The sequence below is a fragment of the Drosophila takahashii genome, chromosome 3R, assembly GCF_030179915.1.
Source record: "Drosophila takahashii strain IR98-3 E-12201 chromosome 3R, DtakHiC1v2, whole genome shotgun sequence".
Classification (NCBI taxonomy): domain Eukaryota; kingdom Metazoa; phylum Arthropoda; class Insecta; order Diptera; family Drosophilidae; genus Drosophila; species Drosophila takahashii.
The window spans coordinates 18,695,629-18,715,102 of NC_091681.1; the positions used below are offsets into that span (position 1 = coordinate 18,695,629).

Here is a 19,474-nt window from a genome sequence, read left to right on the forward strand (position 1 = left end):
AGTTCAACAACAAATGCAGCACAAAAAGTACAATCTGCATGCGAAAAGCCAAACAAAATGATTTTCTAATTTCCACATGCCATAAAAAACAGTTGCAGAATGCGATACTGAAAGGGAAAAAGCAGAACTAGTGAGTGAGTGGAAATCGTCATTTGAAATTTACAAGCCAACCCGAACAAAATGTGCAAAATAACTGCTGAGAGAGATGCAACCGACGAGTATCGCAAAAAGGTATACCAGAACCATATGGAAATTTCCTACGGCCTTTGCAAACAAACGACTGAATTTAAGCTTTAAACCTCGTTTTGGCTCTGGATAAAAGTTTGCTGTTGGAAAAAGCGTAGAAAATCCAAATATTGTATTTTCTATTTAAATATTTTCCGATTTTCATTTTATTTAGTGTAAAGTAAATATGACTAACGTATAATATTATTTTATCTTATATTTTTCCACTTTACTCGAATGCTTTCATATTAAATTTTGCAATTTAAATGTTTTGGATTTAATTTTATAATTTTAGTTTATCATTTTAGTACCAAATAATATTTTAATTATTTCAACTAAGAGAGTATTTAATTGTCTCCATGTTGGATCGAATTTGCATGATCACTTTATGGTAAACAAGTAGTTGCTTAGCCAAAGAACAAACAATGGGCGACGCAAATTTTCGGTACTAAAATTTATTTTGGAATTTCACTCCTTTTCTCGCCATTGCCATAAACAAGAATGGATGGGACAGAAAGCGAGTAAAAGTCAGGACAACGATTGAAGCCAGTTGCTTGCTGAGCACGCGAGCATAATTCCGCCGGAAACGGATGTTGGTTGCTGTCGACATGAAGTCCTGTGTTGTTGGCGACGGCAAGTGCCAATGAAGCGGCCTTGTACCATTTGGAGACCTGAAATTAATTCTCTGATATCGAGAATATCTCCGATAAAACGTAAAAGTTAGTAGAAATTGGATCATGATAGCTATGCAAATGTATCCGTTTCACTGCATCATTTAAATGCAGAGATGAGCACTTTAAAACGGCCCACAAATTACCAAAAGGCTGGAAGAGCGATGGCGGCAGGAGCCTGAAAGTCTGCAACAAATGTTTTTGGGGCTTACTTGAATGCACACACACACTCGTGCAACACTCAAACACAAGCGTACACATCCACCCACACATGCAAACATAGACGTAGAATTGAGGACAGTGCCACGAAACAACAATATTGACAGAGACAATGGCATAATGCATGCAGATGCTGTGTTGCATGCGAGTGACTGTGGCTCCTGTATTCACATACAATCGCGGTCAAGACAGGAGGATTTATAGTGTAATAGGTTGGAAACAACTCTAAATGAAACTAAATGTATTAAACTTTTTAGTTCACAGTTTGTTCTAGAATCCAAATGCAATAATTACTAGAAATAATAAAAAAAAATTAAAAATAGTACTTAAAGTGGGAATTACTAATATTTGTTTAAGGAGTTTGTCAACAATTTTCAATAAGTTAAATAAATTGTATTTTCCGTTAACCTTGGTTAAAATAGAATTGCAAAAAACAATTAAATAAATGTACATTAACAGCTGAATTAAAAATATTAAAATTGTATAGAAACTTTTTAGAAGCTATAAATTTGACCCCTGCTGTTCATGTGTGAGTGCAAACAATTTTAACAACAGGCGTAACAAGCAGAAAAGTGTCACTGTTTTCTTGGCCAGCTGTGGAGTGGGTGGTGCCGGGTGGGTGGGAGTAGCGGCAGGCAGTAGGCAGGCACCCACAGGCATCGAGGACAGTTGCATAAACACTTATAGAGCCATTTCGGCATAGTCATCTAAAAGTGCTGCCATTCCCAGCCCCGAGCGCACTCGTTCTCGCACAGATACTCCAGAGCATGTATGCATTTGGTCGCTAATATATCTGTTTTCTTTGTTCTGCCGGATGGGAATGGAAAGAGGTGTGTGAGTTGTGGCATCGAAAGGATTGGAGTGGAAAGGATTGTTCGGTGCACTGGCAATTGGAAGCGATTGCCAGCCCCTTTCAGATTTTCCAACCTGCATCTCATACCAGACGGACATAGATTTGACTCCATTGAATTCATCTGAACTGATGAAGTTCTTAGCAAACAGATTTTAGAGAGAAACGAGGTTAATTGCTAAACTCCATTTGGATAATAGAAAATCAAAAGTTAGAAGCGAAGCAATAGCACATTCATTTAACCATTTATTGAAAATGTTATTTCTTGAAAAAGAAGTTAGAAAGTTCGTTAGTAAGATATTTTTCTTACTTTATCTATATTTTATCTTTAAAATTATAATATGTTATAATAATTATTATTAAACATATTATAAAATTTAAATGGTTTCCGATCAAACCAATACATCTTTTGTTGCTTAGGGTATTGAGTAGGAAGTCCCTCGAACATTTTCATCTTTTTTGTTCATCCTTTTATTCGTTGTTCCCAGTAATCGCCGACATTTAGGCCATAATTGAGACTGTAACGGAGGACAAATGCCAAAGCCTGACAGCTGCATCCCATCACCTGTTGTTCGTGGGTCGCAATTATTTTGGAAATATCTGTCCTTGTGGCCATGTTTCTGGCTACACAATGGCAATCGGCAAACTGAACACAGCCACCCGAGGAGTACAAATAGTTGGCACAACTTATTTGGCTGCCGCTGTGTTATCATTTAATTAAGTTTTCTTTAATTAAGTCGGCATGTGGAGCGGAGACCGCAGTGATGGCAGCGTTGCATGTTGCTGCAACACGCAGTGCCAGCAGCAACAGGAATTGCAGCAGCAGTAACAACAGCAACAATATCTGAGTGGCATCTCTGCTTAATTAATGCGTGTTGTGGGTGGCAGTTTTCGGCCTGCTTTTGACTGTTGTGTATATGAGTGCGTGTGTGGCGGCTCGATTTTTGCGCATTTTCACGCACTCGCTGCATTTCCGTGGACTAAACATTTTGCAAAATGATGTGCTGCCACCGCCACTCGGCGCCTGTGCCAAAGTGGATTTTAGCATTCGAGTTCAAGTTGAGCTCTTTAAATACTGCATTAGCTGCGAGCCGCCAGTTGACATCCCCATCCCCTTCCGCACCAATTCTGCGATTCAACGATCTACCGAACCACTGAGGCAGTGACCCACAAAATGTGCATGTCACAGTTGCCGCAGCAATGGCTCCCAAGGTGACTGTTTCATTTTCGTTTGCCGATGTGTTGACAGACCCCCTACACCCCTCTACCCCCACCCCACGCACACCCACCTATTTACATATTGAACTTTTCGTGGGGCCAAACCAACAGTCATAACCAGTGCTGACCAAATATCAGCATTAAGGTACCCATTAAGTTCACATATTTACATTTATGTTAAATGATTAAGTAACGACCTCACAATCTGATATTTTCATTGTAAATTAATTAATTATTTTTACCTAATTAGATAAGAACAGATTAGAAAGATATAGAATACTTACTAAAAACTGTAGTTTTCTTTTTCCTTCTCATAAACATATTTGAAAATTGAACATAAAAATCAGTATATATAAGATATTATGTAGATAAGCTCAGGTCAAATTGATTGCGTATGGTAAATTTCTGGTATTGCATACGCATATCGTTTTTACCGAAATATCTCTATCTCGCAGAGAAGAAGAACCAATTTGGATTCTTAAAACATGCATAGATTAAGCAATGATGCATTTAAATATTTTCCTTAGGATTTTCTAATTTATATTAATGAATATTCAGGAATATGGGAATGATGATATTTTTTAAACCCTATCTTTTTTCCACTCATCCGTATGTTTATTAACCGAATGTTTCCTGCTCATCACTGGTCATAAGGACACGCCATGTGCATGGTAATTGCTGCATTTCGGTCGGCAAGGACAACGTTCCTACTGTCTCAGCTGTGCAGCTGCAACAATGGCAGTGGATGCGATGCAGCTGCAGCTGCTGTAGCTGCTGCACAATGGGCCCGAATGTGTCCCCCAAGGATGCTTGGTCCCGTGTTGTCCTGCGCTGTCACAATTGCCCAACCGCCCCCTCAGACTTCAATGTTCTGCTCTCTGGGTCACCTTGCTGATGGGTCAATCGATGTTTAAACGTCGGATGGCTGGCTGCATTGTACTGCGAGATTGCAGCCAAAAGATGACAAACTGCGGAACCAACTTTTTGCAACTCCGCCGGAGCTTTGAGCTCGGACCATCCTTGGGTCTAATTCCCCCCTCACGGGCACTCCCCTATCCTTTCTGTGGATTATCTCTGCGCTGGCCAGGGCAATGAGCTTGATTACTTTAATGTCCTTTGTTTAATGAGCAACCACAGGCAGGGAAGCGGGGAAAAAATAGAGTCGTTTGGTTTAATAAGCGATTGTTTGGATACACTTTCATTTTATGTTGCAAAATAAGAAGATAGTAAAATTTATGTAAGTAAATTGAGTTTCCTAAAATTTGGTTATTAAAATATATTTTCATTTATTTAGTTGGAATATTATTTGTTAGTTTCAGGAAAGTTAAGGAAAATAATTATAGTATTTGGCTTAATAGTTATAGAGCTTTTTCGAAAACTAGGAACTAGGGTATCAAAGTGGACAGAAAAAAAACGGCCAGAGAATCAGGAACAGAAAGAACGCATATCTTCCCCTTTCTGGTGTGGATTAGGACACGAATGCTGGCTGCTGCACTGTGCTAATTACGGTGGCCGGAACACTCTCTCTAATTAAAGCGGAATAGAATAGAATTTGAATAATTTGTTTTGCACTTTTCCGCTTTTTAGCTCGCGACTGAACTGAAACAATTCGTGCCAAACGAAAGCATTTAACAGAGGGGACGAAGCTTTGAATCAAATAAAAGAAGCCGCAGCATAAAATATTTATGATTCTGCGGTTTTCTGCGGTGCCGAGCATTTTTCGGCGATTGGTCAAAGGCAGTGGTTTGAAGCCAACAAAGCGCCAGAAGTGAAACTATTTGGCGAATTGCTGCGAATTTTTGTTTTGGCTAACTGCAGCCACAAATGCTGTTAAACATAATGTAAACGTTTGCAGATGCTACAGCAAAAAGCATCAGATGGGGTTGGTGGAATCGCCTGTTCGCTCAACTTTTTATCACCTGCGGCTGACCGACAAAAGCTTTCTGCTTTCTGTTCTCTGCCACCCACTTGACTCCCAGAACCTTGGAGAGTGGCCAAGTTGTTTGTGTTTACTTTTCAGTCTTAGTAGTATCTTTGTGGTTCCTTACATTTGGGTGCTAGGGTATTTTGATTATAGACCATATTGAACAAAATCAGAAAGATTTTATACATATAATTGCCACAAATTGCATAATTGTTTTAAAAACATTTTTAAAGGCGCCTAAAAGTATAGTGTAAAATAATTAAAGTCACCAATCAGTCGAAACTCAGGATTTATAATAAATTGTTGCATACTTTTAGACTCCTTTAAAAGAGATATCAAAAAATCCTAGGAATGCCCCTTTATATCACCTAAAAGTTAATTCGAAAGTTAAATATTTTTTATTTTTAAATAGACTTATTAATTTTAAAGATAGATCACTCCAAAGTCTCTACAACATCGGTATACATCTGAAGTTCCCTATATTTTGGTATTTTTTTTTGTTTGGTACTTTTCACTTGGCAGAGAAATGAGAACAGCAACTGAAAACTAGAAGATGCCAAAGTTTGGCTTGTTTAACTTTGGCCAGATATTTGCCTTGTTTGATTATCTGTTTGCCCTTTTCCCTAGCTTTGCGCTTGTGTGCCCACGTTTGTGTGTGACAGACAAACGTTTATTTGACATGTATTCAAAACAATATTTTGCAACAAACTTGTCCATGAAACGTGTTCTTCTGGTCATTTCTGGGCTGCAGCTTAAAACGGAATTTCGACAATTTGCACTGAAATGTTAAATATTTATATTTGCACTGAGGTAACTTAACATATACACCGGGCCCCCCAAAATGGGAAACAAAGTGCCTGGGGTGCGCCGAATGGGCGGGGAAATGGGGTGGACTTGCAAGTTTTGTAGAGACAAATGCCAGATGAGGTCAGCACAGGTAAGTTGAATCACAGGACCTGAAGCCGAGCCGGACTCAACTCGTAATTTGATGCAAACAGGTGCAGGTTTTGCCAGAAAACCTCTCCTCTAGTAGGTGCGATCCTCAACGAGTGTGTGTGTGTGTGAGTTTGTGGTTTGCTAACTTCTGTATTTGTAACAGTGCACGGGGGCCAGGAGTCAAAAGCTTAAATGCACTTCACAGCACAGGGAAAAGTTATTTTAAATATATTTATTTATAAGAGCACAGAAATGCCCCGGTGCGTGTGTGGGTGTGTGCGCTGTGTGGCCTGGGTCAACTTTAAGACAACTGCCGGGCTTAAGTCCATTTCCATATTCGTTGGACGGTCTCTGTTGCTGTTAATAGCAGCAAAGTGCGTTGGTCTGGGTGGCCAAAGCGGCTTTTGCTTACCCAACCGCAAAAACATTGGGATGTTCTCGAATCGGTGGTACCCCTCGAAAGTCTCTAACCGAAGAGAAGAACAGCAAAACATGAAACACATGTTTTGAAACCTAGGTAGATATTTAAAATATATTTTGTTCCCATAATCTGTTCAATCGCAGACCGTAATACCTATACGATAGAATCTAAAATGACTAACAACTCAATAGATCCTAAGGTTGGAGACCTCATAATATGGTGCCAAAATGTATGCTACGACTATCGAACATCCCAATTGCAAAAAATATATATATCCCAAATACCGCCATATTAATTTAAATAAGTAGGTTTTAAAATAAATCAATGTAATTTTGATCTTAGATAGATTTACAAGGTTTCTACAGGTATGCTATTTGGTATGCTATTGGTTTATTAAAATTAAGTTTCCAATATTTTGGCACATCCTGAGCCTTAAAATCACCCTGACCGTTAAACACATCCTGCCCTTACAGAGGGTATTCAAAATCCAATGAAAGTATTCGATGCATTTGCGGATGGTGTTTAAAAGTTGATAGATTGTCGAGAGCCGGACTAATAGCTGCCCACAGTCAACCTTAGGCAAAAGGAGCTTAGCAGTGGCCGGATCGAACTTGAAAACCAACATTCCGAATACGGCTGATACGGTCGGCGAGGGCTTTAACACTTTAACTCCTTCCCCAGCTGACAGCTGAGACAGAAAGCGATGCCAAAGGAGCGGGTGAGCTGGCGGGCTGAGACAATAAACCATTTCGGCTGCAGTGGCTCGCTTTTCCCCAGAAAACTCCGAAACACCAAGAGAAACGCCAGCAAAAACCAGAGGACATCCAGAGCGACAACGACAGCGACAAGTGGCCTGACAGTTGGCAACAATTGCGAATGTCTGACATTGTTTTCCTTTGGCCAGGCGGTGTTCGCCTTTCCTTTGATTCCCCGAAGTTTGCGAAATCCCCCAAAACATCATAATGCATTTGCATGTTCACCGGGGTGGACCGCTGATGGGAGATATTAGGAAATACTTTAGACATTTCAAAAGTAAACATTACCCTTAATTAACCTTAAATTTTAACGGAACATAGCGAAAGCTGGACATCCATTTAAGCCTCGTGAAATCTTAAGTTTTGCATGCTTTTGCGGTCCACCCCAATGACCACACACACGATTGGGCGCTGATAAAGAGGTGGTTGTGGGTGGCAAGGGGGCAAGTGGCAAGCGAAGTGAAGTGAAGTCATTCAACATAGTTGCGTTAATCAACCAGCACTTGGCAATCAGTGGCCTCATTCAGGCGAATGGATCCAGTGCGGGGCTTCTCTAGTCACGCTCGGCCTGAAGAATTCGCGTTTCGCGCCGTGATTGCACATTGTTTGCGCGATAGCCCGGCCAGGTGGCGACACCACATACTTAATTTCCTGTACACAAGTACGATGTATTTATTGCGTTTAAATTACATTTCATTGCTTTGTATTTGTTATTTGTGCAGCAGTATTTAACTTAGCTCGTGAACTGTTTACGCGCTTAATGTGTATGTTGTGTGGGGGCGAATAAACGCTTAACTGCAGCCACAGCCGTTGGCATGCGTCGTAATTACTTGATGTAAATTTATTATGCTCTAGCCCCGCTCATACGAGGATAATAAAGCACCCAGGGACTGCATTATGGTTTTGCGCTGATTAAGGATTCCCAGAAACTCTCCAGGCGCCGAAACTCAAGTTATGACAACTCAATTTGTCTTGACAAACAACGAGATGCTGGATTCGGAATTCAGGATTCAGGATTCACTTTCCGGAGAGCACAGAGCACGGAGCCATCAATCAATCTTTATCAACTCGACGAAATTTTCCACTTGCCGGGCGTTAATAAAAACCCCGGTGAATCGCCCATTCCATCGAACCATTACTCATTTCGGCACTCCGCTGCCTTATAATCACAATAAACGCTTTTAATGACAGCTTCACTAACTGACTGAGGAGGTGGCATCGCGATAAAATTCATATTAGGATTTAATCGGGTGTCCCGTCATAACTGTAAAACTGTTTGGCTTTGCCAGTCGTATCAATAAACTCCAATGACTCTGTCCCGATAATGCACTGGAAAAAATAGGTAAATTTGCATATCATTTATTTGAAAGTGCCAAATTGGACAATAACTATCCATCATTATTTTTATACATATTGGTTCCCCACAGAAAAGTAAAATATAATGGCTTTAAATGAGTATTTTAAATTATATCACCATTTTCCTTCCTGTGTAGATGGAAATGGAGATGGAAATCGTTTCGCTTTCTGTTGTCATTTGCTCATCGGTGCTTACACTGTGTGTATTATTACAATTGCATTGTAAACCAGCAAACACTTCAGACACCCCGGATCTCTTTCTCTGCCTTCGCTTTTTATGGGCCTCCTGCTGATAAATTGATTTAAAACATTGTGCAAATACTCGTTCGGCTTTACTTTGCGCACACACACAGCATTTTATTTATTGGCACTGCCGAAGGACGAGGCCAGGACAACGATGTCCTGGCCGTCTGCGATAAGGAGGAGCGCCCTTTGTCGTCGAATCTGGACCTGTTTACCTGATAGGCGGCGGACCCCCTCTGACCCTCTGGAGATCCAAGATCCGTTTATATGGGCATTTTGGGCTATTATTGTAGTTGGACCTGGGACCCAAAACCCATCTCCTCAAATTTCCCCCCTGCTGACAGCCATTGATTAATGGCACAGGCAAAATCGACCACGCTACGTTTACTTAATTTATTTGGCTGGCCATTTGTAAAGATTCTTTAATAATCCAACAAGAGGCCCAACAAGTGGCTTGGGGGAAACTTTAAAAGGTCGTAAAAGCAAAACTAACCGCCTAGAAGAATTTCGAAAGTACCATCCGCATTCGCATTCACATTCACACACAGGGGGAGACTTGCCGATGAAATCATTTGGGGAAGGACGTGACTCTCGACTGGCCATAATTGCCAGCTGGCAGCCACGATGTGCTGATGGTGTCCATCATTAGGTGTTGATGTTCCTAGGGCCGCCACATGCTGGGCCAAGGAAAAGAAAAGCCAAACGATATGAAGTCATAACTTCGTTTGGGCCACGTTATCCTGCTGGCCGCAGTCGTTGTTTCATTAAGTCATGTGACGAATGAATGACGACGACGCCGGCGACGCCCCATCTTCAGTAAGGTCCTTTATCCGGGCTGTTGGAATAATTAAATAATTTCCTGTAACTGCAACAAATGAAGTCAACACAGACACTTCCGCCAGCCGAATGTCCTTGGGCTGGGCGCAAAAGTTTTCGAGAGAACAATCCCAGTATAGCTTGAATATACAAATTAAATCGCATCCGCCCCCTAACATCCTGTCAACAGTTTCCTGCTCTCTGCTGCATGCTCAACTCTCGTCGCCGTCGACGTCCTTCAACAATCAAGTTTTTAGTTTAGTAGGCAAAAAGTTTTGAGGTTTTTATTGCTTCACAGACATTTAAGCAGCCAGCAGAATGCAGCCACACTCGCTTGCCCTTTAAAGCCACACAGATTTGATTGCTGAATGAAGCTCATCACGCTATAATGCCATACCTTGACTTAAGAAAATTACCAGGCTTTTCCCTTCGCCTCATCAGCCGTGATTGCTGTCGGTTAGAGCCGGGAAGATGGGTGGATGGAGGGCTGTTGGCCATGTAATTGTCTGCTGCACACGCACTGACCGAACCACATTCGAGCACCGGACTTCGGACTCCGTAGGAAGTCTGGTTCTGGCCCGAAAACCCCTTTCCTTTCCCGACCTTCCTCCGAATACTGTTTAACGATTGGGACAATCTGTTTGGGGCCCTACACTGCATTGCAGGGCTGCGAAGGACAAGCTCTCATGTCCTTCTGCCCTATCTAGAGGTTTTTACAGTTGGTGATAGAATTGGTGCCTGAATGGCAAAAGTATCACTAGTTAAAGTATTATTAGGAAATAATTACAAACAAAAAAATAAAAAGTGTTTAAAGATTTTTTAAAAAAAGTCTTTAAGCTCGAAATGTTTTCCCAATTTCAATCATTTTATATCTTTACCAAAATTTTTCATAAAGCATTCTTACCATGTTACCATTTATTAAAAACTAGTGTATCTACAGTATGTATTTTGAGCACAGACCTTCAAAATTAATCTCCCCAATGGCTTTTGGTTTTTCGTCTGACAAAAAGGAAATTTCAACTGGTTTCGAGTGGCAGGTGGTTATGGTCAGTGGTGGTCAATGCCGGTCAATCTGGGCGGAAACAATTTCCAGACATTTGATTGTTGTCCAAGACCAAACGATAAAGGTGGCTTTAATGTCAGCCACTTAAATTAGCCTCATTTGGCTTTAAAGGCTAAAGGCGGTGTGCAGACGATAGGTCTGTGGATCTGGTGACCCCAGAGAGCAAACGATTTCAATTAAAACGCGAAATCCACTTAATTTTGAATGACAATTAGTGATGGCTGCCAATGCAAACCACCGTTGGCCATCCCCTTTCGGACATGGGGATGTAGAAAAACTCTATAATGACTAAATGACTGACAAAATCAGCAACAAATCACGACAAGCCAACAAGGCAACAGCAACGTCAACAACAAATCAGACAAATTGCATTAAAAATTCCATGGCACTCGAACAGATACCCCCTTTACCCTCTTATTTTGCCGTCTCTGCGCTGACAGACAGATACATGAGTGGCCAGGGGGCGGTGGACGGTGGGCGGTTGGGAAGTGGGTGGGTTCTGGGTAAGTGAGCGATTAGTGTCGCCTCGGTCTGGCCAAATGTCCATTAACGATAGCCATGACGTCGACAACAAATCAAATCAAATCAAATGTACTTTAACACGCTCTAGCCCAAGTATTTAGGCGATGGCTTAAAAAAAAACTGAAAAGAGCGGAGAGAAGGGAAGAATCCGAATTCGAATCCGAATCAGAAGCCAAAACAGCAGAAATGGAAAATGGCAAATGGAACTCGGCCAGGCCGAGTCCGAGTTTTCCTCTGAGCTTGACAATGGCAGCTCGCTCACTCGCCGCTCCACTTCCACTTCCGTTTCCGTTTTAAGTACCGGCACAAGAGAGGTGATGGCGAGTATAGTCAAACCTACTTAGGTTGGATTACAAAATATACGATACTCTTTAAAATATATTAGTTATTTTTTGACATTGATAATCCGTCTGAACCATTGCCTAAGGGGTGGAAAAAATAGATTTGCAAACAATGGGATTTAATTACATTTATAATTTTGCATTTGACAAAAAACATCAGTGCGCCAGGAATAACTAATGTGAATTGTGGAATTTTAATTATTCTTTTTGCATAAACAAATGTTTTTCACAGCCATGAATTTAAATGTTTCGCTATTCGCATTGTTTACACATGGAGAGTTTATTGTTTTTGTAAAAACTTTGTAACAGAAAAAAAATAGTGAAAATAAAAGTTACCTTATTAACAGAAATAAAATAAAATTTAATATATGTTCAAATATTGTCCAAAAAAAAGGGTTTATTTCACTTAGCTTTGGATAGCAAATAAAATATTAAGTGCTTAAAAAAGACAATAATTAATTATTAAGTGGCCAATGGATAATATCTAAATAGTAGCACGATTGTTTAATTAATTTTTTTGTTATTTTAAGCTTTTATTGATTTCTATTCAAAGAGGTTTGACTGTTGATGGTGGGGCAGTCTATCAAGTGGCTGTAAAGTCGTCTTGAACTCGTTAGTTACAAATTGCGATGACGGCGACGCCGACTCGAGCAATTGATAAGAGCTGGACAAATGTTTGGCCAAGTGTGCGACAATTTTAATTTGCTGTGTTTTCACCCGTTTTGGCTGCCTTTTTTTATAGATTTTTTTTAGATCCGTTCAGTTCCTGTTGCTGGCCGACAATGATTGCTGCACTTAGCCGTTGTTTAAGCCGTAAATCGTCGCCTCCACTTCCGCCATGGACGGAAGTGCAACATTTAATTACGTCCAGCATGGCAAACGATTCCGTTTCATTTGATGTCGAGTGGAATCAACGTTTAGTGCCACCCCAATCCTAAACCCAATCGCATGCCAAAAACCCACTTACAATCAGTTGAGCGTTAGGAATTGAGTATGAATATCGTGTATACGCCATGAGGTACTTGTGTTCTGCTTCTGAAATGAAGTCAACTGAAAGGACAGCGCGAACAGATTGATGCAAATGCCCGGTGCAGATGGTGATGTCCAGGCGAAGTCATCCAGAAACTGGGTTAATTTCGGTCCGCGACTTTATTGCATTCAAAATGGAGCGCAACTATAATCACCGGAGCGGAAATTCCAAGTGGAACGGGACTGCGGCCACTAACTCACATATCATGAGCAGCTATGGGGAATGCCATCCGTATCCGGATACGGATTGGGTTTCGTATTCCCCCCCTTCGCATTCGCATTCGGGGATCAATCGTGCGTGGAGTTTTAGCCCGGCCAAGGCGCAAAAGTTGCCATCGGTCGACGGCGACAGCTGCTTGCTCAATGGCCGCATCGTAATCTAATAGCCATGTGCCGAGCTTCGGTCCGGTTCTGGTCCCTATCCGATGGCATTCTGGCCTGGTTTTAGCCTGGTTCTGACCGTTCTGCAGCTAATGCATCTGTTAGTGCCGCTGTTTTCACCACAGCCATTTCGCTCCACGCCGCATGAGCCGCGAGCATTATTTTTGACCGCACGAGGAGTGTCCCGGAGTGTGTTTTTTTGCCCCATGGCGACATATGAATTGACCGGGAAGGAACGGGCATTAAAAAATACCCCCGAGCGACGCTCTTCCCAAAAGTTTAGTTTACAGTCAGCTTTAAGAGAGTGGAAATTGTCATTCCCGCTATTTTGGTAATAAGTAAAGTTTGCGTAGCACTCTCAAAATAAATAAATTTTATTATTTTCACTCTCCACATATCTAAAATATATAATCTCTAGTTTGGCCAAGTTCGTTTTTCTATATTTAAATTAAATTTTTATGAAAAACTCAATTAACATGGCCATATTACACGCGCGTGCCGTGAAGCGATAGAATTCCGCACTTTTATAAATTCGTTTTTCATATATTATTCAAGCAAAGCAATTTAAAAGCTTGTTTAAATGTGCATTTCGGCCATAAAAGGTTTAGCCAGCTTAGTTTAATAAAAACGAATTTTTTCACAAAATTTCTCAAATTTTCAAATTAATGTGGCCAGGATTTTATATTTTCCGCCCATTAATAAGCCAGCCCTTCGGATGGCAAGGACACACTGCGCCAGAAGTTTAATTTAGCAGGGTTCATCCGTATCGGGCAAATTAATTGATTCAGATGCGGATCGGGGTGGGTTGGGCTAGAAAACAAAAACGGAGTGCAGTTGGGTGGATTTATGGGGCTTCCCTGGGCGACGAATTGCAGCAGAGTTTGTCAACGTTGCGTATACGCCGCATGGGACGGCCTTTGAAGGAAAAATTTGTCAACATTTTCATGTCGGGCCGACATTTGTCGGACTTTCCTACCTTAGTACCTACCTACCTGCCCGCCTGCCTGACTGTTGTTTATGGTTGCCCCCGTGGCAATTTATGGCTGCCCATCTGGACCTTGTCTAATGACATAATTGGAGGCCGTCCGTAGCGGAGCTTAAAGTGCAACAAAGAAACTTTGAGGCTGCAATTAATTTACGATTCCTTGTGCGGGCGCCCATTTTGCAGCCAATTGGGCGTGCGGAGTGGCAGTTGCCAGTTACCAGTCGTCGCCAGTAGCCGGCTGCCCCAAGCTGTGGCATATGTTGCCGCAAATTATAGCCACATTTGCTGGCAGCAGCAGCAGCAGCAGTCAAGTCGAAAGCCGTTAAAGCGGCAGCCCTGCGAAATTTCCCTGAGCTGCTGCCTCATTTGCTTCAAATTGAATTTAAAGGCAGTGCTGGCCAGGATCGTTGCATCCCCTATTTCACTGTGTGTGTGTGAGTGTGAGTCGGTGGTTGTGGCTCAATGCCAAGATTTGCATGCCCCCACCCAACTCCTGGCTCTCTCTCTGTCTTTCTGTCCGCCCCAGGATCAACATTTCGCTTTTGTCCGCTTGCCAGGCAGCGCAGAGTTGAACGTTTTTACCGCAGCTGCTGCAGCTGCAGCTTCCTTTGTGCTGCAGCGGCCTAATCCGCTCGCTAGTCTTTTGCATTTCCCATTTTCCACGCCGCATATCGGGGCGTCGGCAGCCATGTGTTTTAGGAAGCTTAATATGCGGCAGCTAGATTAATTATACCCTGCCAAAAGGCTTTTAGGTTTCTATAATAAGAAAAGACAGGGAAAGCTTTTATATATATTTTAAACAAGTAAGTTTTAAAGCAATAAACCTATTAGTGGATGGTTGAATTTTATATGCGTATTATAAATTTATTATTAGTTATTAAATTTAAATTTTAATTTTATTTATTAGTCGTACTTTTAACATTAACTTAAATTTCCCAAGTGCCATTAATAGCAATGTTATAAAAATAACTTTCGCCGCTCAGCTGTATTAAATTTCCCAAAGTTGGCTGCTTTGGTTTCCCCCATTTCTTGCAAAGCCAATTGGCATTTCCGTTGCCAATAGCAAAACAGCGAGGATATTTCCCAAGGAATGCCCAAATGAATTTAGAGCAATTTTCAATTATTGCACAATCGAAGCGTAAATAAGTTGTAAATCATCAATTACCCGACAAAAAGCCAGCCAGCTTCCACCCACGCACGAGCATTGCTCAGTTACAACAACTGCAATTGCCAAGAAATCGCCAAAAGCGGATACGTGTCCTATCGCATCCCGAAAAGCAGCAGAGAGGAACTCACAGATATGGGGATGCTGAGAAGAAGGACGCCGAGGAGGAACTTAGAACTCCGGCCAGACAATGGGCAATCGTAAAAATAGCAACTAACAATCCAAAAAGCACTCGGCCACACTGAGACCACGACGAAGTCGAGAACAGGAGATAAGCAGCGCCAGCTGGGATGAAAGCAGAACAAACACTGCACTGAGGATAAAGAACAGAAAGGGAATTAACTAAGGGAACTAAATTAAAGTGACCAATGTTAATCAAAAGGAACATCATCGGGAAATTAAAACAAATAAATAAAATAAAAATGAATAATTAAGAAAAGTAAAGAATGCAAAGAGCAGGTACAGTTTCAAAGGTTTTTATGTTTATTTTTTTATAATTATTGTAAAAAATGAATATTCATAACTTAATATTATTTAGGTTCTGCAGTGTATACCCCATCATCTACTCACTGTACTATAATTGCAAATCCCATTCCGCCCAATCATATCATATCATTTCTATCCAAGCTATTCGGCCCAAAAGAATGAACATTTATTTTTTAATCGAAATTCTTTTGCACCCAATTTAATATTTTTAAAATTCTCGAAAATATTTCCCAGTGTTCTGGAAGGAAGTGCTCTCCTAGTCGGGCAGTGAAAACCTTAAGTAGATAGATATAGAAATGTCTCTCCGTCCCTGCCGGCATGTGATTTATGTGGTAAATAAAAGAAGGACAAGAACAAGAACTAGAACAAGCTCGGGAATCAAAGCCCGGCGATGGGGATTGGGATATAAGGATATGGGGATAAGATAGGGGCCTCGACTCGGGCTGCAACATGCGACTGCAATTGCAACAAGCAGCAGGCAGCAGGCGGCATAGGCGAAGACAAAGACAAAAGAACCACAGAGAGAGAGAGAGGCAAGCTTTGCCGAGAAAGAGACGGACAGACTGCAGTACGACGACGAGACGGAGTAAAAGTTTTTAATATTATTTCAAGTCTGAAATGAGGGCAATCAGCAAGTGCAATTGTCGTCGAGCGGCTGGCATAACAAAGGAATCGTTTTTTGGTACTAAAAGTTGGAGGGACCGGCAAGGAGGATGAACAGAACAAAGGCGTCACTGAGATGGATACCAGGAAGCCTTTGCCAATAAGCGATGGGAGTGCCCCCTGTCAACGCCAAATGATGCATTCCGTGCCGAAACCCCACCGAAGATAAAGGTGGCTATATGTCGGGGGAAAACAAACAAAGGCCCCGAAAGGCAAAGAGATAAGGACAAAGACCGCCGAGGAGAGGAACTGCAGATAGGATGGCTTACAAGTAGGTAAACGATGTAGTTTCAATTAAGGATGTGCCGGGAAAATGGCGGCTGCAGAGCGCAATGAAGCGCGAAAAAGCGGGATAAGGAGTCGCTTTGCTGATGAAGTCGGTTTCCTTTGAGGAAAAGGCGGGCGCTGGCTGTTCAGTTGGTCCAGAGTTAGCCTGGCAAAGGGATAATGCGCGCAACCATAGGGATGCACATATCCTTGCCGAATGAACGCGGAACGTGCGGAAATGCGGAACCATCGATAAGGCGAATGCGTCAAACTGAACTTGTACCACTAACCCAGTTAGTCGCGGAACGACTGGCAGTGGAACTGCCTCGGAGAGGGCCACATGTGTCGTCGTCCTGCCACAATGCGCATCCTGTTGCGAAGCCCCACGAGCCCCAAAAGCCGAAGCATTACGAAAGTTACCCATATGAAACGAACGAACTTTGGAACGCTGCCGCTTAGGTTCGACGGAGCAGTTTGAGTGGAATTTCCAGCGACAAATGCTGCGCAACATTTTAGAATGTTGGGACTCAAAAGGTAATGGTTTTGGACTCAAAAGATAATGCCTGTGCTATCGCCCACTGTTTCGACACCTTATCACTTTGGAGGCGGCACGTTTTCGACGGGGTTGTGGGGGCTCCAGCTCGTGCCTGATCCCACGGATCCCACAGTAGGTCCACAAACTCGTTGGCGAAATGACGTCTCCGTTTGACGGTGCTGCCTGTATCTGGCTCTCCATAATTTGGCTCCAGCTGGGTCTCATCAATGCAGGTCTGGAATTCCTAAAGGCTTTCGTACCCCTGCCCCTGGTGCGACTAAGGGAGATCGAGGAGGAAGAGCGCGAAATCGAGGGCGAGTGCAGTTTGGGGGCCATAAGCATACGAATGTTTGCCTTCTGAGGACTGGATTCTAAGCATTTATGTACATATCAAAATCTAAAGGCAAAGCAATTGCTTAAACCACAACAAATTACATTAGTTAAACTAATTTAATTATAATAATAGTATTGTAAATGCAAGATATAAACTCTTAATATATATTATTTATTTAATAATAAGTATTGTTAATAAATAAACGGGTATAATCTTAATACAATTTGTTTAACATTCTTGCCATTTTGTGATCGCTTTTAGTTTAACAACGTACGTTCATTTCAAAAACAACAACTTGTTTACAAGCAGGTTTAAAACAAGTAAATAAACTCATATCAAAACGCAAACAAATAAGGGTCAGAGAAATAATATAGTATAAACAAAAAGCAGTTTACACATGCTAACAAATAAATATTATTTATTATTTATTTTCTTGTATTTATGACGGCCCAAAAAGTTCACGACTTTCTAGATAAACCACTGAAAAAACATTGCTAATCGCCCCAAGATAATACAGGCCTTCAAGTTTAGATTGTCCAACAATTCAATGTGCGCGTGTTATGAAAATACCGTGTTCATAAAAATTTATGTAGGAAACATAAATGGGTTAATGCATTCCTAGCTTAAGAAATTTCATTTATTTATTATGCATCTCTAGTATGTCCGGCATTGTAGAATTTCCCATTCAATCTTCGCACAACACAACTGCAAATTTTAATTAAAAATTCATCTCTTCTACGGACGCACAAAAAAGTGTCATTTATTTGGGGCAGCATTCGGACAGCTTGGGGTTGCTTATCTTGCGTTGACATACCTTGTCAGTTCATAGAAATATAAAACGAAATTTATGGCAAGTCGAAGTCTTGGCCAAGTAGAGAAAAGTTGCTCTCTTTTGGTTCGCACTGCCTTTTGCCCCTACCCAACCCCCATCTCCATTTCGCCTTTTTTTGACAGTTGAAAGTTCATTTTCTGTTCGATTTGCGCACCGAGGTGCCCGAGGCTTCAATAATATTTCATTACGCTGCCATGGGGCGGGAGTTTATTCATTTGCATAATTCCCTTGTTTACAATTTGTGTGCCACAGAAAAGAGCGATTGACTTAAATGAAGTTACAACTTGGCAGCACTAACAGCAGCAGCAGCAGCTAAGTGAAAGCAGCAGTTGCAAAATAAGAAAATTTATAATATTCAATTTATATGCACTTTTTGCAGCTCCATCTCCTCGAGGAGGAACAACAAGTAGGAGCTGCGGAAACAACAGAAACAACTGCAACTGCTAAGCTGATAATCCCAGATTTCAAGGCGCCAACAGCTGCACCCACTCAGCCAGAGCCACGCCCCCTTCCGACCGCCTCTTTTCCGGCGCTGTGATTAATGAGATTTGTCACTGGCTTCATTTGTATTTTCCATGCTGTCGACTGGGCTAGAAAACCCCTCCATTTCCCTTTTTCCTGCCCCGAAGTCCTGAAGTCCTGAAGCCCACTGACATGCATATAAATTTCATAAATGCCAAGGAGCCTGCAATTGCAGGGCGTTTTGGCCCCACCGAAGGAGCGTGTCCAACTGCCAGCTGGCCGGCAAATTTGCATTTTCATTATTTTCAACTCAATTTAAAAATGAAAATCACCAAAGACAAACAGCGACGGGTCAGGCTCCGAAGCGGAAGGAAGTCGCTTAGCTGGCGTGCCTTATTATGATTCGCATAAAAATAAAAGCCAGGACCCCTGCTCATCCCCCACCGATAACTAAGTGGCACATTAAATTTACCCGAGCCTATAATTCATTTGTTAAGCCCGCCTTGGTTTCGGTTCCACTGCCATTTTGCCAGTTACGCTCCCGTTGCTGGCCAAGATGATCATTAGGCCAGTGCTTATTATACCCTGGTTTTGGGGTAATCTGGAATTGTCTCGAAAAGGATGGCATGCACTGGGAAAGTCTGCACTGTATAGATTAGATTATTTGTTTTAGTAAAAAATTTAGTTAAATTTTTAGTAGCTGTTCTAAGTTGTTATTTTGCCTTTTAAATATGGCTTCCTCTTCTTCTAAAGAATTCGCGGTGTTTAACTTATG

General features: G+C 41.7%; 1 protein-coding gene across 1 annotated transcript; it reads left to right on the forward strand.

Moving 5' to 3' along the window:
- Nucleotides 1-17,185: 17,185 nt before the first annotated feature.
- Nucleotides 17,186-17,503, forward strand: LOC108064891 (uncharacterized). The gene has a single exon (XM_044394252.2). The coding sequence runs from the start codon at nucleotides 17,229-17,231 to the stop codon at nucleotides 17,430-17,432; it is 204 nt and encodes a 67-aa protein (XP_044250187.1). The 5' UTR covers nucleotides 17,186-17,228; the 3' UTR covers nucleotides 17,433-17,503.
- The last annotated feature ends 1,971 nt before the right edge of the window (nucleotides 17,504-19,474 follow it).

Bases quoted from the DNA above. Each gene is read 5' to 3' on its own strand.
- LOC108064891 (XM_044394252.2), top strand. From the start codon at position 17,229: ATGACGTCTCCGTTTGACGGTGCTGCCTGTATCTGGCTCTCCATAATT.